The sequence below is a fragment of the Stegostoma tigrinum genome, chromosome 4 (assembly GCF_030684315.1).
Source record: "Stegostoma tigrinum isolate sSteTig4 chromosome 4, sSteTig4.hap1, whole genome shotgun sequence".
NCBI lineage: Eukaryota > Metazoa > Chordata > Chondrichthyes > Orectolobiformes > Stegostomatidae > Stegostoma > Stegostoma tigrinum.
The window spans coordinates 6,198,238-6,223,439 of NC_081357.1; the positions used below are offsets into that span (position 1 = coordinate 6,198,238).

The 25,202-nt window shown below is 44.1% G+C and overlaps 1 protein-coding gene across 1 annotated transcript in view; it reads left to right on the plus strand.

Annotated features, from left to right (window-relative positions):
* LOC125452340 (dynein axonemal heavy chain 8-like) overlaps positions 1-25,202 on the plus strand; it is a 1,165,100-nt gene that overhangs the window by 197,684 nt on the left and 942,214 nt on the right. Inside the window, exons 12-13 of the mRNA XM_059645122.1 lie at positions 9,094-9,240; positions 22,053-22,250. Of these exons, the coding sequence (XP_059501105.1) occupies positions 9,094-9,240; positions 22,053-22,250 (345 nt within the window). The remainder of the gene's footprint in view (positions 1-9,093; positions 9,241-22,052; positions 22,251-25,202) is intronic.

Genomic DNA, 25,202 nt, shown 5'->3' on the forward strand with positions numbered 1-25,202 from the left:
GGTTAACTTGGAAGAGTCAGTATGGATTTGTTAAAAGAGATTTGTGCCTAACTAACTTAGTGGCATGTTTTGAAAAGGTGACAAGAGAGTTGATGTGGACAAGGCTGTTGATGTGTTGTTCACGGACTTCCAAAAGGCATTCAATACAATGTCACATTATAGATTTGTGAAGGACATTGTAGGTCATGAAATAGAACGGATATAAGCAATGTGTATATAGAATTGACTGAAAGATTGGCAGAAAGAGGCCATTCGGCCCACTGAGTCTGTACTGAACCTCCAAACTGCATCCCACTCAGACCCACTCCTGAAACCCTGCATTTTCCATGGCCTGAACACCTAGATACTACAGGGTAGTTAGGTATGGCCAATCTACCTAACTTGCACAACTGTGGATAATGGGACCAAACTGGAGTATCCGGCAGAAACCAATGCAGATACGGGGAGAACAAGCAAAGTCCACATAGACAGTCACCCAAGGCTGCAATCAAACCCAGGTGCCTGCTGCTGTGAGGCAGCAGTGCTAACCACTGAACCACTGTACCACCTCGTGTACTAATGAATATTTTCTGGGCTGGAAGAAAGTTTGTATGGAAGCTCCCCAGAAGTCGGTGTTTGGACCTCTTCTTTTCCTCATGTATGTGAAGGATAATATCAAGGATTGCAGACAGCAAACCTTGGGTGAATGATAAACTATAAAATGGACAGTGTAGTACTTCAGAGGTGGTGCGGTGGGAGCATAGATGGCAGATGAGGTTCAATGCAGGAAAGCATGAAGTAATATACTGTGGTACAAAGAACATAGAAAAGCAGTTTAAATTAAAATGTATTAATCTATAAGGTGTGCAGGAGCAGAGAGACTTTTGGAAATATGTGTGTAGGTCATTTAATATTGCCAATCAGGTAGAGAGAACTGTTGAGCAACAAGAACAATGAATGGTGTTATGGGGAAAGGTAGCAGATTAGCACTAAGAAAAGATTCTTAGATAGCTGGGCATAATGGACTGAACAGCCTGTTTCTGCACCACATGACTTTCAAGAATGATATACATGTAATTCTTAGGATTAATAGGACTAAAGGATACGGAGAGAAAGCAGGAACAGCGGACTGAGTTATATAATCAGCCAATATCATATTGAACAGCAGAGCAGGTTTGAAGGGCCAAATGGCCTCTTCATGCACCTATATTGTATCCTATTTGTGGTCTTCATCCTTAATGTCCACATCCCATGGTCATAATTATTTTTCTTCAACCTCTCCAATTCTTTATTGGTCTACACAGGCTAGATTATATTGAATCATATTGAATGGTTCTGCAGGCTTGAAGTGGTGAATGGCCTACTCCTCCTTTCCATTTTTCTGGATTAAAGCACACAATATTTTAGGCCTCATTAATAGGGTTATAGAGTAAAAGAACAGGGATTTTATGCCAAATTTATATGGAACATTATTTAGACTTCACTGAGAAAATTGGAGTTACATGAGTGCTGGAGAGATTTATAAGAAAAATTCTAGGAATGAGAAACTTCATTCAGGAGGATAGGTTGGAGAAGTTGGAGAGGAAAAAGCTGAGGAGAGATTTGGGAGAAGTTACCAAATCATGAGTCATCTTGACAGAGTTAATAGGGAAAAATAACTTTCTCACAAAAACAATTTGGGTGCAGAATGCACTTCCTGAAGGTTTGACAGAAGCAGGTTCATTTGGGGCATTCAAGATGGCATTATATCATCATTTAAATAGAAACAATGTGCAACATTATGGGTAAGAGGCAGGAAATTGGCACTAAGTGAAAATTCTCAGATAGCTGATGTGGTAACAATGGGCTAATGACACAGTTTCTGCTCCATAACAGTTCTGTTATTCTGTGGTCATTTTTCAGGAAGAACGCATTCGAGCTTCCCACCTTTTGCATAACAGGTCACAAGTGCACTTCGGTCTTTTTTCTAAATTAGGCAATATTAGAAACTGCTTTTATCTTGAAAGACCTTACAAACTAAAATAATTCTGTTCCCCTGGTGATTGGTACCCTATCCACAGATTTGTCATAGTTGTCTGTACTCAGAGAAGGTGTTACTTAAGGATGAGAAACTTTACCTCTGTTCAAAATCTTTTGTTGTTCAAAGCTATTGTCTTGTTGTCTCTTCAATGAGTTTTCCAAATATTAACCAGCAACATATTGGAGCCTTTTATAAGTAGCTATAGTATAGCTTGCCATGGTGTGGGTTTGTCTCCAACAGGGTATATTACCTGACTCAGCGATGTTTATGTTACTTACCACAGCATAAGACACTGGCTATGGGATATTGTGTATTTGAATTGTTCAACACACATTTATTAGAATTAACAATTATATATATACAAACATTACATTCTTCAGATATATAATTATCAGGGTTAACATTAAGCTGTTGGGTACAACAGAGAAGCATCTTTCTATTACAATGTTATATCTCCCATTTTCCAATGTAAAATGGAGTATGAGATTTATCCCATTTGGTCACATGTTATAATACAGCCTGCCCTTCATATACAAAGCTAAGTCAGAAATGTAATGAAATACTCCACACTCACCTGGATAAACAAAGCACCAACAACACACAAGATGCTTATCATCGTCCGGATTATCAATGGTTTAGAAGCTCTTGGAGAGAATTCTTCGGGTTAGGACTTATACATATTTAGAAAATTATGGCCTAATTAAGAACAGTAAATCTGGCTTTATGCAGGGCAGGTCATGTCTTATTAATTTGATTGATTTTTTTGAGCAAGTGACACAGGTGACCAGTGAGGGTAGAGCAGCGGATGTTGTCTACATGGATTTTAGTAAGGCTACTGGCAAGGTGTCCCATTGTAGGCCCATCCAGAAAATTAAGATGCATGGAATCAACCATGACTTGGCCATGTGCATTCAGAGTTGGCTGGCCCATAATGACAGAGGGTAGTGGTGGAAGGTGTTTTTCTGACTGGAGGTCAGTGACTAGTGGTGTTCCACAGGGAACCATACAGGGACCTTTGCTGTCGTGATATATATATTAATGATGGATAAAAGTATTGAACTAGCGAGTTTTGAGAAGATTTGTAGCTCAGGTTGAGGTTCTAGATGTGAGTTTGCTCGCTGAGCTGGAAGGTTAGTTTTCAGACGTTTCGTCACCATTCTAGGTAACATCATCAGTGAGCCTCCGACAAAGCGCTGGTGTTATGTCCCGCTTTCTATTTATCTGGTTAGGTTTCCTTGGGTTGGTGATGCCATTTCCTGTGTTGTTGATGTCATTTCCTGTTCTTTTTCTCAGGGGTGGTAGATGGGCTCCAAATCAATGTGTTTGTTGATGGAGTTCCGGTTGGAATGCCATGCTTCTAGGAATTCTCGTGCGTGTCTCTGTTTGGCTTGTCCTAGGATGGATGTGTTATCCCAATCAAAGTGGTGTCCTTCCTCATCTGTATGTAAGGATACGAGTGATAGTGGGTCATGTTGTTTTGTGGCTAGTTGATGTTCATGTATCCTGGTGGCTAGCTTTCTGCCAATTTGTCCAATGTAGTGTTTGTCACAGTTCTTGCAAGGTATTTTGTAGATGACATTCGTTTTATTTGTTGTCTGTAATAGGGTCTTTTAAGTTCATTAGCTGCTGTTTTAGTGTGTTGGTGGGTTTGTGGGCTACTCTGATGCCAAGAGGTCCGAGTAGTCTGGCAGTCATTTTGGAAATGTCTTTGATGTAGGGAAGAGTGGTTATGGTTTCTGAGCCCGTTTTGTCTGTTTGTTTGGGTTTATTGCTGAGGAATCGGCGGACTGTGTTCATAGGGTACCCATTCTTTTTGAATACGCTGTATAGGTGATTTTCCTCTGCTCTGCGTAGCTCCTCTGTGCTGCAGTGTGTGGTGGCTCGTTGGAATAATGTTCTAATGCAGCTTCGTTTGTGGGTGTTGGGATGGTTGCTCCTGTCATTCAGTATTTGGTCCATATGTGTTGTTTTCCTGTAGACGCTGGTTTGAAGTTCCCCATTGGCTGTTCGCTCTACTGTGACATCTAGGAATGGCAGTTTGTTTTTGTTTTCCTCCTCTTTTGTGAATGTTATGCCAGTAAGGGTATTATTGATGGTCTTGAAGGTTTCCTCTAATTTGTTTTGTTTAGTGATGACAAAGGTGTCATCCGCACAGCAGACCCAAAGTTTGGGTTGGATGATTGGCAGAGCTGTTTGTTCGAGTCTCTGCATTACCGCCTCTGCTAAGAACCCTGATATCGGAGATCCCATGGGTGTACTGTTGGTTTGTCTGTAGGTTTTGTTATTGAAAGTGAAGTGGGTGGTGAGGCATGGGTCCACTAGCTTGATGATGTTGTCCTTGCTGATGAGGTTGGTGGTGACTAGTGTATGTGTCTTCGGTTCTTCTAATAGTGTAGCCAGTGTTTCTTTGGCCAGGTTGATGTTGATGGATGTGAACAGGGCTGTTACATCAAAGGAGACCATTTTTTCATCCTCTTCTATCTTGGTGTCTTTGATGGCGTTTAGGAATTCTTGGGTGGAGCGAATGGAGTGGTGGGAGTCTTCTACTAGGTGTTTTAGTCTTTGGTGTAGTTCCTTGGCTAATCTATAGGTTGGTGTTCCAGGTAGCGAGACTATGGGTCTGAGGGGGCTCCTGGTTTGTGAATTTTTGGTAGTCCGTAGAAGCGTGGTGTGTTGGATCCATCTAGTTTCATTTTTTGGAAGTCTCTCTTGTTTAATTCTCCAGATTTTTGAAGTTTCTTGAGTAAGGCTGTGATTTGAGGATACAACAGGATATAGATCAGTTACAGATCTGAGCAGAGAACTGGTAGCTGGTGTTTAACCTGGGCAAGTGTGAGGTGCTGCACTTTGAGAGGTCAAATGCAAACAACAAAGAAGAACATAGAACACTACAGAACTAGAGCTGGCCCTTTGGCCCTCCAAGCCTGCGCTGACACATTTTTCCCTTCTATACTAAAACTGACTTCACTACATGATTCATATCCCTCTATTCCCTTCCTATTCATGCATTTTCACAGGTGCTTCTTGAATGCTGTTATTGTGCCTACATCCACTACCTCTTTTGGCAGTGCATGCCATAAACTCACCACCCTTTGTGTGAAAACGTTGCCTGGCATATCTCTTTTAAACTATCCCCCTGTGCCTTAAACCTGTGTCCCCTTATAATTGCCCCTCCGCTGTGGAAAAAAGCCTAATACTTTCCATGCCATTCATGCCATTTGCAATCTTATAAACTTCTGTCAGGTCACCCCTCAACCTCCTTCATTCTGGAGTAAACAAACCCAGTCTGTCCAACTTTTCTTCATAGCTAAAATTCCCCATGCCAGGCAACATCCTGGTAAACCACTTCTGTACTGTCTCTAAAGCATTCACATCCTTCTGGTAGTGTGATGACCAGAACTGTATGCAGTATTTCAAGTGTGACCTGACTAAACTCTTATAAAGCTGTAGTATAACTGGCCTATCCTTTTACTCATTCTCCATCCCATTGAAAGCAAGCATGCCATAGCCCTTCTTTGCTACTCTGTCTACCCACCCTGCCACCTTCAGTGATCTGTCGACCTGCACACTCAGATCCCTCTGCTTATTTGTACTCCTAAGGGCTCAGTCATTCACTGTATAGTTTTTGCCTGTACTTTGTCCTGATCAAACTCCATCCTGGGCCTCCTGCGGTGCCACAGCGATGCCACCCAAAGCTTGCAGGAACAGCACCTCATATTTCACTTGGGAACCCTGCAGCCCAAAGACATCAATGTGGACTTCACAAGCTTCAAAATCTCCCCACCCCCTATAGCATCCCAAAACCAGCCCAGCTTGCCCCCGCCTCCCTAACCCGTCCTTCCTTCCATCTATCCCCTCCTCCCACCTCAAGCCCCACCCCTATCTCCTACCTTATGACCTCATCCCGCCCCTTTGACCGCGTCCTGCCTGGGCTTACCTGTCCCCTCCCTAACTTCCCACCTACACTCACCTGTACTGGCTCCATCCCTGCCTCTTTGACCTGTCTTCCTCCTCTCCACCTGTCTTCTCCTCTATCCATCTTCAATTCTCCTCCCCCCTCTCCCTGTTTATTTCAGAACCCCCTTCCGCTCCCCCATTTCTGAAGAAAGGTCTAGGCCCGAAATGTCAGCTTTCCTGCTCCTCTGATGCTGCTTGGTCTGCTGTGTTCATCCAGTTCTACACCTTATTATCTCTAAATTTCATCTGTCATTTTTCTGCCCATATCTCCAATTAACCTATATCCTGCTATATCCTCTGACAATTCTCCTCCATATTGGCAACTTCATCAATCTGTGTATTGTCCGCAAACTTACTAAGTAGACCTACTACGTTTTCCTCAAAATCATTTATGTAGACCATGAATAGAAAAAGTGCCAGAACTGATCCAGGTAAAACATCACTAGTCACAACCCTCCATTCCTTCCATCGCTACCCTCTGTCTCCTATGACTAAGCCAATTCTGTATCCATCTTATCAGCTCACTCTGATACCATGTTACTTCACCTTTTGTACCAGTCTGTCCTGATGGACCTTGTCAAAGGCTTTACTGAAGTCCACGTAGACAACATTAACTGCTTTCCCCTCTAGAATCATCTTCATCACCACTTGAAAAAATGATTAAATTAGTGAGGCATGACCTGCCCTGCACAAATCCATGCTGTCTATTGCTAATCGGACAATTTGCTTCTAAATACGTACAGATCTTGTCCCTGAGAATCTTTTCAAATAACGTCTGTACCATCGACAAGATACTCACATGCCTGTAATTTCCTGGATTATCCCTGACCCCCTTTTTAAACAATGGACAACGCTAGCTATTCTCCAGTTCTCTGGGACCTCACCTGCGGCCAAAGAGGGTACAAAGATGTCTGTCAGTGCTCCAGCAATTTGTTCTCTTGCCTTCCTCAATATCCTGGGATAGATCTCATCAGGATTCGAGGACTTATCTACCTTAATACTTTTCAAGATTGTCAACACCTCTTCCTTTTTAACAGCATCCTGGCTTAGAAATTTAACACTCCATTCCCTGAAATCATCCTCCATTGATTCATTTTCTTTGGTGAATACTGGCACAAAATATTCATTTAGGACCTCCTCTACCTTTTCTGGCTCCACGCAGATTCCCTCCTTTGTCCTTGAGTGGGCCAACCCTTTTTCTGGTTACCCTCTTGCTTTTTATGTATGTATAAAAGACCTTGGGATTCTCCTTAATCCTGTTTGCTAATGAGTTTGCATGACCGGTTTGTTAAGGAGTATTAAGGTAAAGTATACAGTTCCTGACCCTGAACTGCATTGATGTACAGAGGAATTTTGGGCTTCAAGTCCATAGTTTCCTGAAAGTGGCCCTGCAAGTACATAGAGTGATAAAGAAGGCATGTGGTATGCTTGCCTTTATCGGTCAGGGAATTGAGTACATGAGCCAGGATGTCATGTTACAGCTTTATAAGACTTTGGATAGGCAACACCTAGAGTATTGTACGAAATAAAAACCAAAAGAACTGTGGTTGCTGCAAATCAGTAACAAAAGCAGAAGTTTCTCAGAAAGCTCCACCAGTCTGGCAGCATTTGTGGAAAAAAAAATGAGGTCCCTGAGGAAGGGTCACTGGACCTGAAATGTTAACTCTGACTTTTCTTCACAGATGCTGCCAAACCTGCTGAGTTTTTCCAGCTCCTTCTACTTTAGGTAAGCCTATACCAAATTGACTGCAGTGGCTTAAGAAGTCAGCTCACCACCAACTTCTCAAGGGAATCTGGAATGGGCTATACATGCTGGCTCAACCAACAACATTCACACCCCATGAATGAGCCAAATAAAAGCAATGATATTATGAACATGTGTCATAAAGGCATACTTATACTTTGAAGATGGCCATAATACCAGCCATATGAATGTGGTGCATACCAGACACTGATCAGTGTCTGGATATTCTATTTATTCAAAATAAATAGTTTTGCAATTCTATCAGATACATAAGTTTTGATCACATTGTCATTCACATCGGCTGTCAAAAGTTAACATGCTTTATTTTTATTGGTTTTTCATTCATAATTTTACAAATTTATTTTCAAGCTTTTTAAAATCAATTTTCACATAATTTTACATCATGTGGACATTTAATCAAGGTGCGATTCAATATTTGCTTAGATGTGTGCAGCTAGAACACAACTCAAGAAATTGACATATTCTTGTAAAGCAGTGTTTTAAGTTGGTTAACATAACATGAGTTCTGGGAGGGAAAATATTGACCTGGTGGATTTCATCCTGAAGCTCTGACACAGGGGTTGAAGTGCGAGGAACTTATCTTCATGGACTACCATTCTGTTCTCTATAGACCAGCAAACTTCTCACAGTACATCTACTTTAGGTAAGCCTATACCAAATGGACTGCAGTGTCAGTACTGAAACAGGACATCTTGTGTTTTATGGTAAAGTGATAGAAGAATTGATTCCAATTGAGAATAGTTTGGAGCTCAATATGAAAGCTGATATGATGAAACCATACACTGGTGTTTTTGATTAAGAGAACTGATCTATTTCACAAAATCAGATGGTTGGTAAACTACAAAGATAGAATTCAATGGTCTAGTTACATTTTGTCAGATAGTACTATGAAAATAAATTATAAGAATGACATGAGATAATGGGAATTGCGGATGTTGGAGAATCCGAGATAACAAATTGTGGAGCTGGATGAACACAGCAGGCCAAGCAGCATCTTAGGAGCACAAAAGCTGTCGTTTCGGGCCTAGATCCTTCATCAGATGCGTCTAGGCCCGAAACATCAGCTTTTGTGCTCCTAAGATGCTGCTTGGCTTGCTGTGTTCATCCAGCTCCACACTTTGTTATCAGAATAACATGTTGATTTGTGCACCCACATCTCCAACTACACGCACATGAAGTGAAATTCCATGTCAACTATATTGAGTATCTGAATATAGTCTTTGTAAGAGAATACTTATCTTTAAAAAATGAGAAAAAAATGTTGCTAGGTCAGGGATCTAATTTTTATCTCCATCTTATTGGTTCCAGTGGATCAGAGAAATATCTAATAATTTGATTACATGTTAAGTGACCTTCTGTTCTTGCTTTTCAGGAATGTAAAAAATTGTTAGCAGAATATCGCAAATATTTTCAGAATACTAAGAAGCAAACAACTGAAACAGTGCGAGATACTCCATTTGATGTGTCAGAAATGTACATATTTGGTAAACTTGATGTCTTCTGCAAGAGACTAGAAAAGGTAAAATGAAATCCTGAAGAAAAGTGTTACAGTTTATGGCCTTCGTTTCTATGCAACAGCCGTACTGTTTTTAACCACAATCATAAAATAAGAAAAACTTGTCATTAAAGGAATTAGAGCGATATGAATTCACAAGGAGATCAAAAAAAAGCTAATTTAAGTGACATCTTAAAGGAAATGTCAAAGACATCTTAAACTTCCTGCAGCAGAATTGGCTGCCTGTTGAAGTCTTGTCGTAGGCTGTCCCATTCACCACAAACCTTTTTTGGCATTGATTCCTTACTGTGTTGTTGTCTGTCTTTCCTATAGGAGGTCAGAATTGATCAGTGAAGAGTTTACAGTGAAGGTAACATTAACTTAGAGGATACACTGGCTGGCTGAGAACAGTTATTATTAATGGAGTGTTAATGGATGATTGTTTATATTTTGGTGATTATGACAGGGAGTAAACTTTGAAAGGCATTGATTTGCTTTTAGTTCAGCATAATCATGGATTAATTTTATGTTCAGAAAACACAGAGGGCTTCATTTATGTAGATAATTGGGATGCCTTCTTGGGGAAGGTGGGACATGTACAAGAAGGACGGGTTGCATCTGAACTGGAAGGGGACCAATGTCCTGGGTGGAAGGCTTGCTCGAGTGGTTTGAGAGGGTTTAAACTAGTATGGCAAGGGGGTGGGAACCTGAGCTGTATACCGGAGGTGAGAGTTGATGCAGGTGAGGCAGTAGCAAGAGGTAGACCAGCTAGTGGGAAGGAACCAAGGGATCGGTTAAATTGTGTTTGCTTTAATGCAAGGAGTATCAGGAATAAAAGTGATGAACTTAGAGCATGGATCAGTACCTGGTGCTATGATGTTGTGGCCATAACAGAGACATGGGTTTCTCATGGGCAGGAATGGTTGCTGGATGTTCCAGGGTTTAGAACATTTAAAAAGAATAGGGAGGGGGGGAAAAGAGGAGGGGGTGTAGCACTACTAATCAGAGAGGGTATCACAGCTACAGAAGCTTCCATTGTCGAGGAAGATCTGCCTACTGAGTCAGTATGGGTGGAAATTAGGAACAGCAAGGGAGTTGTCACCTCGTTAGGGGTTTACTACAGGACCCCAATAGCAGCAGGGAGATTGAAGAAAGCATAGGTCGACAGATTTTGGAAAAGTGTGGACGCAGTAGGGTTGTTGTAATGGATGACTTTAACTTTCCTAATATTGATTGGAACCTCCTTCGAGCAGAAGATTTGAATGGAGCTGTTTTTGTAAGGTGTGTTCAGGAGGGTTTCCTAACGCAGTACGTTGACAGGCCGACAAGGGGAGAGGCCATTCTAGACTTGGTGCTCGGAAACGAGCCGGGGCAGGTATCAGATCTTGTGGTGGGAGAGCATTTTGGTGATAGTGACCATAACTGCCTCACATTCTACATAGCTATGGAGAAGGAGAGGATTAGGCAAAATGGGAGGATATTTAATTGGGGAAGTGGAAACTATGACGCGATTAGACATGAGTTAGGAAGGATGGACTGGGAGCAATTGTTCCATGGTAAGGGAACTATAGACATGTGGAGATAATGGGAACTGCAGATGCTGGAGAATTCCAAGATAATAAAATGTGAGGCTGGATGAACACAGCAGGCCAAGCAGCATCTCAGGAGCACAAAAGCTGACGTTTCGGGCCTAGACCCTTCATCAGAGAGGCTCTGATGAAGCGTCTAGGCCCGAAACGTCAGCTTTTGTGCTCCTGAGATGCTGCTTGGCCTGCTGTGTTCATCCAGCCTCACATTTTATTATCTTATTATAGACATGTGGAGACTGTTTAAGGAACAGTTGTTGCGAGTGATGAGTAAATATGTCCCTCTGAGACAGGCAAGAAGGGGTAAGACAAAGGAACCTTGGATGACGAGAGTGGTGGAGCTTCTTGTGAAAAGGAAGAAGGTAGCTTACATAAGGTGGAGGAAGCTAGGGTCAAGTTCAGCTAGAGAGGATTACATGCAGGCAAGGAAGGAGCTCAAAAATGGTCTGAGGAGAGCCAGGAGGGGGCACGAGAAAGGCTTGGCAGAATGAATCAGGGAAAACACAAAGGCATTTTACACTTATGTGAGGAATAAGAGAATGGTCAAAGAAAGAGGAGGGCCGATTAGGGATAGCATAGGGAACTTGTGTGTGGAGTCTGAGGAGGTAGGGGAAGCCCTGAATGAGTTTTTTGTTTCTGTCTTTACGAAAGAAACGAAGTTTGTAGTGAATGAAACCTTTGAAGAGCAGGTGTGCATGCTGGAATGGATAGAGATAGAGGAAGCTGATGTGCTGAAAATTTTGTCAAACGTTAAGATTGACTAGTCGCCAGGCCCGGACCAGATTTGTCCTCGGCTGCTTTGGGAAACGAGAAATGCAATTGCTTCGCCACTTGCGAAGATCTTTGCATCCTCGCTCTCCACTGGAGTCATACCTGAGGACGGGAGAGAGGCAAATGTAATTCCTCTCTTCAAGAAAGGAAATAGGGAAATCCCCGGTAATTACAGACCAGTAAGTCTCACGTCTGTCGTCTGCAAGGTGTTGGAAAGGATTCTGAGGGATAGGATTTATGACCGTCTGGAAGAGCATGGCTTGATCAAATACAGTCAACACGGCTTTGTGAGGGGTAGGTCATGCCTCACAAACCTTATCGAGTTTTTTGAGGATGTGACTAGAAAAGTTGATGAGGGTCGAGCTGTGGATGTAGTGTATATGGACTTCAGCAAGGCATTTGATAAGGTTCCCCATGGTAGGCTCGTTCAGAAGGTCATGAGGAATGGGATACAGGGGAACTTAGCTGCCTGGATACAGAATTGGCTGGCCAACAGAAGACAGCGAGTGGTAGTAGAAGGAAAATATTCTTCCTGGAAGTCAGTGGTGAGTGGGGTTCCACAGGGCTCTGTCCTTGGGCCTCTACTGTTTGTAATTTTTATTAATGACTTGGATGAGGGGATTGAAGGATGGGTCAGCAAGTTTGCAGACGACACAAAGGTCGGAGGGGTCGTTGACAGTATAGAGGGCTGTTGTAGGCTGCAGCGGGACATTGACAGGATGCAGAGAAGGGCTGAGAGATGGCAGATGGAGTTCAACCTGGATAAATGTGAGGTGATGCATTTTGGAAGGTCGAATTTGAAAGCTGAGTACAGGATTAAGGATAGGATTCTTGGCAGTGTGGAGGTACAGAGGGATCTTGGTGTGCAGATACATAGATCCCTTAAAATGGCCACCCAAGTGGACAGGGTTGTTAAGAAAGTATATGGTGTTTTGGCTTTCATTAGCAGGGGGATTGAGTTTAAGAGTCGTGAGATCTTGTTGCAGCTCTATAAAACTTTGGTTAGACCGCACTTGGAATACTGCGTCCAGTTCTGGTCGCCCTATTATAGGAAAGATGTGGATGCTTTGGAGAGGGTTCAGAGGAGGTTTACCAGGGTGCTGCCTGGACTGGAGGGCTTATCTTAGGAAGAGAGGTTGACTGAGCTCGGTCTCTTTTCATTGGAGAAAAGGAGGAGGAGAGGGGACCTAATTGAGGTATACAGGATAATGAGAGGCATAGATAGAGTTGATAGCCAAAGACTATTTCCCAGGGCAGAAATGGCTAGCATGAGGGGTCATAGTTTTAAGCTGGTTGGAGGAAAGTATAGAGGGGACGTCAGAGCCGGGTTCTTTACACAGAGAGTTGTGAGAGCTTGGAATGCATTGCCAGCAGCAGTTGTGGAAGCAAGGTCATTGGGGTCATTTAAGAGACTGCTGGACATGCATATGGTCACAGAAATTTGAGGGTGCATACATGAGGATCAATGGTCGGCACAACATTGTGGGCTGAAGGGCCTGTTCTGTGCTGTACTGTTCTATGTTCTATGCTCTAAATTGATAGTTTTTTAGGTTAATTTTATAAGATCTGACTAATGTCAGAAGCAAATACAGTTTCTCTCGAAGAAAGGATAACAGGACAGTCGGGAAAGTTCAGTGATCTTGATCTAAAAGTTTAGCTTGAGTGTTATTTTTAAAATTGGCAGATTGTTAAAAGACTGAATGAGCCTAAACTATCAATTTCATGTGTATTAGAACATGGAACATTACAGCACAGTACAGGCCCTTCGGCCCTCGATGTTGTGCCGACCTGTCATACCGATCTGAAGCCCATCTAACCTGCACTATTCCATGTATGTCCATATGCTTATCCAATGATGACTTAAATGTACCTAAAGTTGGTGGATCTATTACCGTTGCAGGCAAAGTGTTCCATGCCCTTACTGTTACAAGGATGTTGCTAGGAATAGTAGTCCTGAGTTCTGAGGAGAGTTTGGCCAGGATTGGGCTTTATTCCTTGGAATGTAGGAGAATGAGCGGTGACCTTACTGAGGTGGATAAAATCATGAGGGGCTTAGATAGGAAGAATGCATGTAGTCTTTTTCCCAGGGATGGGGAATGGAAAACTAGAGTGTACAGATTTAAGGTGAGAGGGGGCAGATTTAAGGAGGATGTGAGGAGAGACTTCTTCACACAGAGAATGGTGTATATTTGGAATGGGCTGCCAGAGAAGGTGGTTGAGACAGGCACAAAAACAACGTTTAAAACACATTTGGGCAGGTACATGGATGGAAAGTGTTTAGAGGGGGATATGGACCAAATGCAGGCAATTAGAACTTGCTGAGTGGGCACCATAGTCAGCACGGACCAGTTTGGGCTGAAGGGCCTGTTTTCATGCTGTATTACACTCTGACTTACTCTCTGAGTAAAGAAACTACCTCTGACATCTGTCCTATATCTTTCACCCCTCAATTTAAAGCTATGCCCCCTTGTGCTCTCCCTATCCACCCTGTCTAACCCTCTGATTATCTTATATGTTTCAATTAAGTCACCTCTCAACCTTCTTCTCTCTAATGAAGTCAGCCTCTTGTCCCTCAGCCTTTCCTCGTAAGACCTTCCCTCCATACTAGGCAACATCCTAGTAAATCTCCTCTGCACCCTTTCCAAAGCTTCCACATCCTTCTTATAATGCTGTGACCAGAACTGTATGCAATACTCCAAGTGCGGCCGCACCAGAGTTTTGTACAGCTGCAGCATAACTTCATAGCTCCGGAACTCGATCCCTCTATTAATAAAAGCTAAAACACTGTATGCCTTCTTAACAACCCTGTCAACTTGGGTGGCAACTTTCTAGGATCTGTGTACATGGACACCGAGATCGCTCTGCTCATCTACACTACCAAGAATCTTACCATTAGCCCTGTACTTTGCATTCCGCTTACGCTGACCAAAGTGCATCACCTCACACTTGTCCACATTAAGCTTCATTTGCCACCTCTCAGCCCAGCTCTGCAGCTTACCTATGTCTCTCTGTAACCTACAACATCCTTCTTCACTATCCACAACTCCACCAACCTTAGTGTCGTCTGCAAATTTACGAACCCATCCTTCTCCGCTCTCATCCAGGTCATTCATAAAAATGACAAACAGCAGTGGACCCAACACCGACCCTTGCGGTACACCACTAGTAACTGGACTCCAGGATGAACATTTCCCATCAACTACCACTCTCTGTCTTCTTTCAGCAAGCCAATTTCCAATCCAAACTGCTATATCTCCCACAATCCCATTCCTTCGCATTTTGTACAATAGCCTATTGTGGGGAACCTGATCGAATGAATGCTGAAATCCATATACACCACATCAACCGGTTTACACTCATCTACCTGTTTGGTCACCTTCTCAAAGAACTCAATAAGGTTTGTAAGGCACAACTATCCCTAATCAAATTATTCTTTTCGAGATGGTTATAAATCCTACCTCTTATAATCTTTTCCAACACTTTACCAACAACTGGTCTATAATTACCAGGGTTGCCTCTACTCCCCTTCTTGATCAGGGAACCACATTTGCTATCCTCCAGTCTTCTGGCACTATTCCTGTGGACAATGACGAGTTAAAGATCAATTTCAAAGGCTCAGCAATCTCCTCCCTGGCTTCCCAGAGGATCCTAGGATAAATCCCATCCGGCCCAGGAGACATCTGTTTTCACACCCTACGGATTTCTAATACCTCTTTCTTGTGAACGTCAATCCCACCTATTCTAGTAGCCTGTATCCCAGTATTCTCCTCGATAACATTGTCGTTTTCTCGAGTGAATACTGTTGAAAAATATTCATTTAGTGCTTCCCCTATCTCCTCTGACTCCACACACAACTTACCACTATTATCCTTGATTGGCCCTAATCTTACTCTTGTCATTCTTTTATTCCATAAATACCAACAGAAAGCCTTAGGGTTTACCCTGATCCTATCCGCCAACAACTTCTCATGTCTCCTCCTGGCTCTTCTGAGCTCTCTCTTTAGGTCTTCTTTTCTTTACTCAGAGAGTAGTAAGGGAACGGAACGCTTTGCCTGCAATGGTAGTAGATTCGCCAACTTTAGGTACATTTAAGTCGTCATTGGAGAAGCATAGGGACGTACATGGAATAGTGTAGGTTAGATGGGCTTCAGATTGGTGTGACAGGTCGGCACAACATCGAAGGCCGAAGGGCCTGTACTGTGCTGTATTGTTCTATGCTCTATTCTATGTTCTAAGTATCCAGACCCCTGACTCATGCCTGTCCACACCCTGACTGCGTTAGCCCTGCCCCCAAACCAGTCCGGCTGCTATGGAGCCACAAGCCTGACAGTGACTCTCGTCAAACTGTAGAGGCATAAAACCTCTGAGAAAGAACACCCTAGCTGGATGCCTCACTGTGGCCAATCCCCTTCATTGGTATTGGAAGTTACCATTTACTGTATTGAAGCACCCAGAAGGATGGTTTTCTGCATAACTTTGAAGAAGACAACTCTCCTAAGACTTTGAGATGAGCTGTCTGCTTGCTGCCATTGCAGCATGTTTTACCGCTTAAGCTGCTGGGTCAGTGGTTCGCACCAAGGAGCCAGGTTTGGTTCCACCCTTGGGTGACTGTCTGTGGTGAGTTTGCACATTCTCCCTGTGTCTGTGTGGGTTTCCTCTGTGTGCCTCAGTTTCCTCCCACAGTCCAAAGATGTGTAGGTTAGGTGGACCTGGCATGCTGAATTGCCCATAGCTTTCAGGGATGTGTGTGTTAGATAGATGAACCATAGGAAATGCAAGGTTTCAGGGTTGGATCTGAGTGATGCTCATCTGAGGGCTGGTGTTTTCTCAATTGGTTGAATGGCCTACTTCCACACTGTAGAGATTCTAAGTGAGATTGCAGACAGCACAATGCCAGCCTTTTTGACTGAGAACTACTCACCAGCAAAGCAAGTTTCCTGGTTGCATTATTGTGCTCGTTAGCACAGCAAGGTCAGGCATGGATGCTGTCAGCATGGAAGTAGATACTAGGTAAGTGAGCACTAAAGAAGCAAACAATAAACCTGGGATGTTCCAGTCCAATTTGTGTCATTGTAGCCTCTCCTTGAAGCAGTCTTTCAACACCAGATACAATTGCACCCTGAATGGAACTCTGTGGTTCCTGAGCAGCATGCCAGTGGATCAGAAAAGTGGCATGATGTTCATGAGGGGTTGGCAAATGTCAAATGCCAACATTTAGGTAGATGCATATGGCTCCTACCCAAATTATGCCTTGAAATACTAGTTGGTGCAGGAGGCAATGTTTCATATTCTTAGATCAAAGGGATTGTTTCTGGAGAAGGTGGTTTTTGTACGAGTTCTGCATCTGGACTAGAGTGGGACCAATTTACACATGGGTTTGCTCGTGCTGTTGGAAAGAATTTAAAATAGTTTAACAAGGGCAGAGGGCAAAGAGTATTAGCATAATATGGAGACTACATAGTTCAATAAAGGAACAAAGGCAGAGGGAGTTCACACATGTTGTATTTCAGGGGAGTATGGCAAGGCCATGTGAACTTTAATGCTTGGAGTATTATAGATGAGACAGATGTGATAATGCTATGGTTTTAAAAGGTGCGTTTTGTCCTGGTTTCTTTTAGAGAGAGATAGGGGACAGGTGAAAAGTGTACTATGAGAGGATAATCAACTTGTGAGGCCTTGGCTTTTAAGTTGAAACAACAGAACCAACCTGAATACATGTGGTCAAGCTCTCAAAGATCAAGGATTTTTAGTTACATTTCAGCAGGAGTTGCTGCAGCTTTGAGGAAGTAGAAGCTATATTTTCCTCTCTCTTGGTTACAGCTAGAAGCTGGAGTTTCTGCTCCTACTGACCATAAGACCATAAGTCACAGGAGCAGAAATTAGGCCATTCAGTCCATCGAGCCTGCTCTGCCATTCAATCATGGCTGATAAGTTTCTCAACCCCATTCTCCCACTTTCTCCCCGTAACCGTTGATCCCCATGACAGTCAAGAACCTATCTATCTCAATTGTAAATATACTCAATGACCTGGCCTTCTCAGTATTCTGTGGCAGCGAATTCCATAGATTCGTCACTCTGTGGCTGAAGAAGTTTCTCCTTATCTCCGATCTAAAAGATCTTCCTTTTAAGGGTTATGGTGTGTGGGCAGATAAGTGGAGCGGAGTGTCAAAAGGATCAGCCATGATCTTATTGAATTTAAGGAAAATCAATGCAATACAATACAATACAACACAACACAAGAACAAGCCCATTGCCCACCAAACCTGTGCCAATTCTTAATCCTTATTTGGATCCGCAACTTATTGCCCATGCACGATTTCTGTTCCTCTGTTCCCTCCCGTTTATTTGTCTGTCAAGATATAGCTTAATGCTAACGTTCCTGTTTCCACCACCGCCACTAGCAGTGTGATCTCGACACCTACCATCCCCTGTGTGATAAATTTTCTGCACACTTCTCCCCTAAACCCTTGCCCCACTCACCTTGAATCTGTGTCCTCTTGTAATTGACCTTTCCATCCTATCAAAAAGCTCTGACTATCCACCCAATCTATGCCTCTTATAATTTTGTAGACTTCTATCAGGTTGCCTCTCAGCTTCCATCTTTCCAGTGATGAGTAGACAAATTATATTTTACATTACTGATATGTATTTAACTAAGTTATTGTGCAAAATAAAACCCATGGTGTTGAGGTAATATTTAGCATAAATAGAAGGATGGCTGGCTAACGGGAAGTGGAAAGTTGGAAGAAATGGGTCTTTTTAAGGTTGGCAGGATGTCACAAGTGATACATCACATGGGTTGGTGCTGGAGTCTGAACTCTACGATTTATAAAAATGTTTTTGATGAAGGGACTCATGGAATGGAAGCTATATTTGCTGATGTCACAAGGATAGGTAGGAAACTGATTTGTAAAGAAGCCTGAAGAGCCTTTGTATGGGTTAGATTAGTGGGCAAAAATCTGGTAAATGGAGTGTAAAGTGGAAAAATGTAAAATTGTTCATTTTGGCAGAAGACATATAAAAAGAAGCGAAAACACATGTTGCTGAGCTCCAAGATGCGGAAAGATTTGGGTGCCCTGGTACATTAGTCAGAAAAGTTTAGATTGCAGGAACAAAAATTAAGCAAGACTACTAGGAGATTGTAATGTTTTATTGCAAGAGGAATTGAATGCAAGAGTAAGCAGTTATGAATCGATTATACAGAAATTTGATAAGACCACACTGGAGTATCGTGTACAGTGCTTGTACCATACTTAGAGATTGATGTTAACACATTGAAAGCAGTTTATATAATGATGTTTCTATTCATTCAAGGGATGTGGGAGTCGCTGACTGGACAGGATTTATTACCTGTCCCTAGTTGTCCTTGAAATGGTTTTGAGCTACCTTTGTGAACTACTACTATCCACTTGCTGTAGATAGACCCACAGTGCCTTAGAGCAATTATTCTCGGATTTAGACCCAGGGACCACAATGTATTTCCAGGTCAGGATAATGAGTACCCTGGAGGGGAACTTGCAGTTGGTGGTGTTGACCTGTATTTTCTACCCTTGTCCTTCTAGTTGAAAGCGATTGTGGGTTTGGAAGGTGAACTTCTGCATCTTGTATATAGTATACATTGGTGCTGCCTAGAGATAATGAGAACTGCAGATGTTGGAGAATCCGAGATGACAAAGTGTGGAGCTGGATGAACACAGCAGGCCAAGCAGCATCTTAGGAGCCCTGTGCTCCCAAGATGCTGCTTGGCCTGCAGTGTTCATCCAGCTCCACACTGCTGCTGCTTAGCATTGTTGATGGAGACAGTGGATGCTTGTGGATGTGATGCCACTCAAGTGGGCTGCTATTCCTGGATGGAGTCAAGCTTCTTGAGAGTAATTGAAGCTGTACCAGTCCAGGCGAGTAAGCAGTATTACATCACACTCCTGACCTTTACCTTGTAGATGACGGACAGACTTTGTGGAGTCAGAAGGTGAGTCACTCACTGCAGTCTTCTTAGCCTCTGACCTGCTGTTGTAGCCACTGTGTTCCTGTGGTAAGTCCAGTTGAATTTCTAGTCAATGGTAACTTCCAGGATGTTAATAGTAAACAAATTCAGTGAGGGTAACACCGTTGAATGTCAGGGGGTTGTGGGTTAGATTGTCTCTTATTGGAGATGGTTATTGCTGGCATTTGTGTGACACAAATGTTCCTTGCCATATGTCAGCCCAAGTTTGGATATTCCCCAAATCTCGTTGCATTTGAACATGAAACTGCTTCAGTGTCTGAGGAGTTGCAACTGGTGCTGAGCATTGTGCAATCATCAATGAACATTCCCATTTCCAACCTTATGATGGAGAGAAGGTCATTGATGTAACTGATGCCATTGATGTCATTGTAAAGCGTGGAGCTGGATGAACACAGCAGACCAAGCAGCATCTTAGGAGCCCTATGCTCCCAAGATGCTGCTTGGCCTGCAGTGTTCATCCAGCTCCACACTGCTGCTGCTTAGCATTGTTGATGGAGACAGTGGATGCTTGTGGATGTGATGCCAATCAAGTGGGCTGCTATTCCTGGATGGAGTCAAGCTTCTTGAGAATAATTGAAGCTGTACCAATCCAGGCGAGTAAGCAGTATTACATCACACTCCTGACCTTTACCTTGTAGATGACGGACAGACTTTGTGGAGTCAGAAGGTGAGTCACTCACTGCAGTCTTCTTAGCCTCTGACCTGCTGTTGTAGCCACTGTGTTCCTGTGGTAAGCCCAGTTGAGTTTCTAGTCAATGGTAACTTCCAGGATGTTAATAGTAAACAAATTCAGTGAGGGTAACACCGTTGAATGTCAGGGGGTTGTGGGTTAGATTGTCTCTTATTGGAGATGGTTATTGCTGGCATTTGTGTGACACAAATGTTCCTTGCCATATGTCAGCCCAAGTTTGGATATTCCCCAAATCTCGTTGCATTTGAACATGAAACTGCTTCAGTGTCTAAGGAGTTGCAACTGGTGCTGAGCATTGTGCAATCATCAATGAACATTCCCACTTCCAACCTTATGATGGAGAGAAGGTCATTGATGTAACTGATGCCATTGATGTCATTGTAAAGCGTGGAGCTGGATGAACACAGCAGACCAAGCAGCATCTTAGGAGCACAAAAGCTGACGTTTTGGGCCTAGACCTTCATCAGAAAAGGCGGATGGCGAGAGGATTCTGAAATAAAATAGGGAGAGAGGGGGAGGTGAACTGAAAATGGATAGAGGAGAAGATAGGTGGAGAGGAGACTATAGGTGGGGAGGTAGAGAGGGGATAGGTCAGTCTGGGGAGGACGGATAGGTCAAGGGGGGGTGTGGGATGAGCTTAGTCGTTCGGAAATGGAGGTACGGCTTGAGGTGGGAGGAGGGGATAAGTGAGAGGAAGAACAGGTTAGGCAGGTGGGAACGAGCTGGGCCGGTTTTGGGATGCAGTGGGGGGAGTGGAGATTTTGAAGCTTGTGAAACCCACATTGATACCATTGGGCTGCAGGGTTCCTAAGCGGAATATGAGTTGCTGTTCCTGCAACTTACAAGTGGCATCATTATGGCACTGCAGGAGGCCCAGGATGGACATGTCGTCTAAGGAATGGGAAGGGTTGTTAAAATGGTTCACAACTGGGAGGTGCAGTTGTTTATTGCGAACCAAGCATAGGTGTTCTGCAAAGTGATACCCAAGCCTCCGCTTGGTTTCCCCAATGTAGAGGAAGCCACAATGGTTACAGCGGATGCAGAATACCACATTGGCGGATGTGCAGGTGAACATCTGCTTGATGTGGAAAGTCATGTTGGGGCCTGGGATGGGGGTGAGGGAGGAGGTGTGGCAAGTGTAACACTTCCTGCTGTTGCAGGGGAAAGTGCCGGGTATGGTGGGGTTGGAGAAGAGTATGGACCGGGCAGGGAGCTTTTCTGATGAAAGGTCTAGACCCGAAATGTCAGCTTTTGTGCTCCTGAGATGCTGCTTGGCCGCCTGCTGTGTTCATCCGGCTCCACACTTTGTTATCTTGACTTGACGTTTTGTGCTTTGTCCCGTCAGACAGAAATACCAGGCTCATATTACTGCTGTTTTGCTGTGCAGTTTGGTGTAGAGAAAACCTATGAACCAAACCGTAGTTGTCTGCAGGTCCGTGTCAAGTCAGGATAATAGCCTTCACTCGTGGGTTCACAGCACAGTAAGTCAAGGGAAGCCTCGGATATCTGAGTCAGGTTCTTCTCCTCTTAAGGTGATTCCTACACCTTTGAAGCATAGAACAGACAGTAGTTAAGCAAATATTCTTGAACCCCTCAAGAAACAGACTCCTGTGACATCCATAGTGAGTGGCAAATAACATTTTTCCCACGTGTATCTGGATTGACTTAATTTGTAACCTTATAGCCAGAATTGAATACTGTGTAATCATTCATGGAATAGATATAAACATGAAATTTTCTACAATTGTTCAAATTTAAGATGAAAATTCATTTTCATTTACAGATCACAGAAATGGTTGAAACATCAAAGACATTTTCTGCATTGAAGAATTCTACAATTGAAGGGATCGAGATACTCGCAATAAAATACCAGAATATCTACTTAAATCTCAAAAAAAGCAATTATGACATTTTGGATCCTCGAAAGAAAGAATTTAATTCAGAATATGCCCTATTCATGAAGCAAATATTTGATTTAGAGGTAACAGCTAGTCAGTGAAAATGTATTCTGAGGGTTACAGAAGAGAGAGGGGTTGTGGTCGCAATTTTGGTAATGATACTGGCGTTTTGTTTTTATTTAAAGACTCTGATCAATGGTCTGTGGCCATGAACTGAAACTGCTTCATCGCAGCTGGGATTTTTTATGCCAACTCATTTGAAATTGAAAATGATAGTCTCAATGATAATAAAACCAGTAGATTGTGTTGCCGTCCTTGACAACAGTTGTTGGCTTGGCACAAAGAGGACAAGAGTCAAATCTGTATCAACGAATCACCAACTTTATTCGTTTTGTTAAAATAGCCATACAATTCATACTGTTTAAGAAAAGATTAACAGCAAGCATGCAGTACATAGAAGGCTAAATTCCAAGCACACATCCATTAAATTTTCTAAATGATGTTTCCTGAACAGTCATCTAAAATAAAAGCTAATACATCAAGAATAGATGCTCCCCCTTGCCAGGCAATTTTTCCAAGTTTTGTGGTCCTCTCCACCCTTCCAAGTGTGATGTCGAGGACTTTGTGAAGGTTGCTGTCTGGGGTTTTTTGATGGCGCACAGAAATCCTTCATTTTTTCATCCTTTCCTCTTATCTTCTCAAACTGTGGTATCTTGTACTTGTTGATTCTTAGCTCAACTGATGAGCTAGTGTCTTTCCACTACAGGCTCACTCCAAGGACACCTTTAGGATTATAAAATGTGAGGCTGGATGAACACAGCAGGCCAAGCAGCATCTCAGGAGCACAAAAGCTGACGTTTCGGGCCTAGACCCTTCATCAGAGAGGGGGATGGGGAGAGGGAACTGGAATAAATAGGGAGAGAGAGGGAGGCGGACCGAAGATGGAGAGTAAAGAAGATAGGTGGAGAGAGTGTAGGTGGGGAGGTAGGGAGGGGATAGGTCGGTCCAGGGAAGACGGACAGGTCAAGGAGGTGGGATGAGGTTAGTAGGTAGCTGGGGGTGCGGCTTGGGGTGGGAGGAAGGGATGGGTGAGAGGAAGAACCGGTTAGGGAGGCAGAGACAGGTTGGACTGGTTTTGGGATGCAGTGGGTGGGGGGGAAGAGCTGAGCTGGTTGTGTGGTGCAGTGGGGGGAGGGGACGAACTGGGCTGGTTTAGGGATGCAGTAGGGGAAGGGGAGATTTTGAAACTGGTGAAGTCCACATTGATACCATATGGCTGCAGGGTTCCCAGGCGGAATATGAGTTGCTGTTCCTGCAACCTTCGGTTGGCATCATTGTGGCACTGCAGGAGGCCCATGATGGACATGTCATCTAGAGAATGGGAGGGGGATTGGAAATGGTTTGCGACTGGGAGGTGCAGTTGTTTGTTGCGAACTGAGCGGAGGTGTTCTGCAAAGCGGTCCTCAAGCCTCCGCTTGGTTTCCCCAATGTAGAGGAAGCCGCACCGGGTACAGTGGATGCAGTATACCACATTGGCAGATGTGCAGGTGAACCTCTGCTTAATGTGGAATGTCATCTTGGGGCCTGGGATGGGGGTGAGGGAGGAGGTGTGGGGACAGGTGTAGCATTTCCTGCGGTTGCAGGGGAAGGTGCCGGGTGTGGTGGGGTTGGAGGGCAGTGTGGAGCGAACAAGGGAGTCACGGAGAGAGTGGTCTCTCCGGAAAGCTGACAGGGGAGGGGATGGAAAAATGTCTTGGGTGGTGGGGTCGGATTGTAAATGGCGGAAGTGTCGGAGGATAATGCGTTGTATCCGGAGGTTGGTAGGGTGGTGTGTGAGAACGAGGGGGATACTCTTGGGGCGGTTGTGGCGGGGGCGGGGTGTGAGGGATGTGTTGCGGGAAATATGGGAGACGCGGTCAAGGGCGTTCTCGATCACTGTGGGGGGAAAGTTGCGGTCCTTAAAGAACTTGGACATCTGGGATGTGCGGGAGTGGAATGTCTTATCGTGGGAGCAGAAGTGGCGGAGGCGGAGGAATTGGGAATAGGGGATGGAATTTTTGCAGGAGGGTGGGTGGGAGGAGGTGTATTCTAGGTAGCTGTGGGAGCCGGTGGGCTTGAAATGGACATCAGTTACAAGCTGGTTGCCTGAGATGGAGACTGAGAGGTCCAGGAAGGTGAGGGATGTGCTGGAGATGGCCCAGGTGAACTGAAGGTTGGGGTGGAAGGTGTTGGTGAAGTGGATGAACTGTTCGAGCTCCTCTGGGGAGCAAGAGGCGGCGCCGATACAGTCATCAATGTACCGGAGGAAGAGTTGGGGTTTGGGGCCTGTTTAGGTGCGGAAGAGGGACTGTTCCACGTAACCTACAAAGAGGCAGGCATAGCTGGGGCCCATGCGGGTGCCCATGGCCACCCCCTTCGTCTGTAGGAAGTGGGAGGAGTCAAAAAAGAAGTTGTTGAGTGTGAGGACGAGTTCAGCTAGGCGGATGAGAGTGTCGGTGGAGGGGGACTGGTCGGGCCTGCGGGATAGGAAGAAGTGGAGGGCCTTGAGGCCATCTCCATGCGGAATGCAGGTGTACAGGGACTGGACGTCCATGGTGAATATGAGGTGTTGGGGGCCAGGGAATTGGAAGTCCTGGAGGAGGTGGAGGGCGTGGGTGGTGTCACGGACGTAGGTGGGGAGTTCCTGGACCAAAGGGGAGAAAATGGAGTCCAGATAGGTGGAGATGAGTTCGGTGGGGCAGGAGCAGGCTGAGACGATGGGTCGACCAGGGCAGGCAGGTTTGTGGATTTTGGGAAGGAGATAGAAACGGGCCGTGCGGGGTTGGGGAACAATGAGGTTTACCTCATTTCTTCCAAATAAGGGTTTGCATTTTAAATTATCCTCAAAGCTGATTGAGTTCAAGCCAACCCAAGCTAGCGGCTGGGGCTTGGCTAACTTCACAAGCATTCTGTTTTCATGTGTGAGCTGCCCCTGCTGTGTCCATCCAGCTCTGCACCTTGTTATCTATGGAAGATAACCTGGTGTTGTATGACTT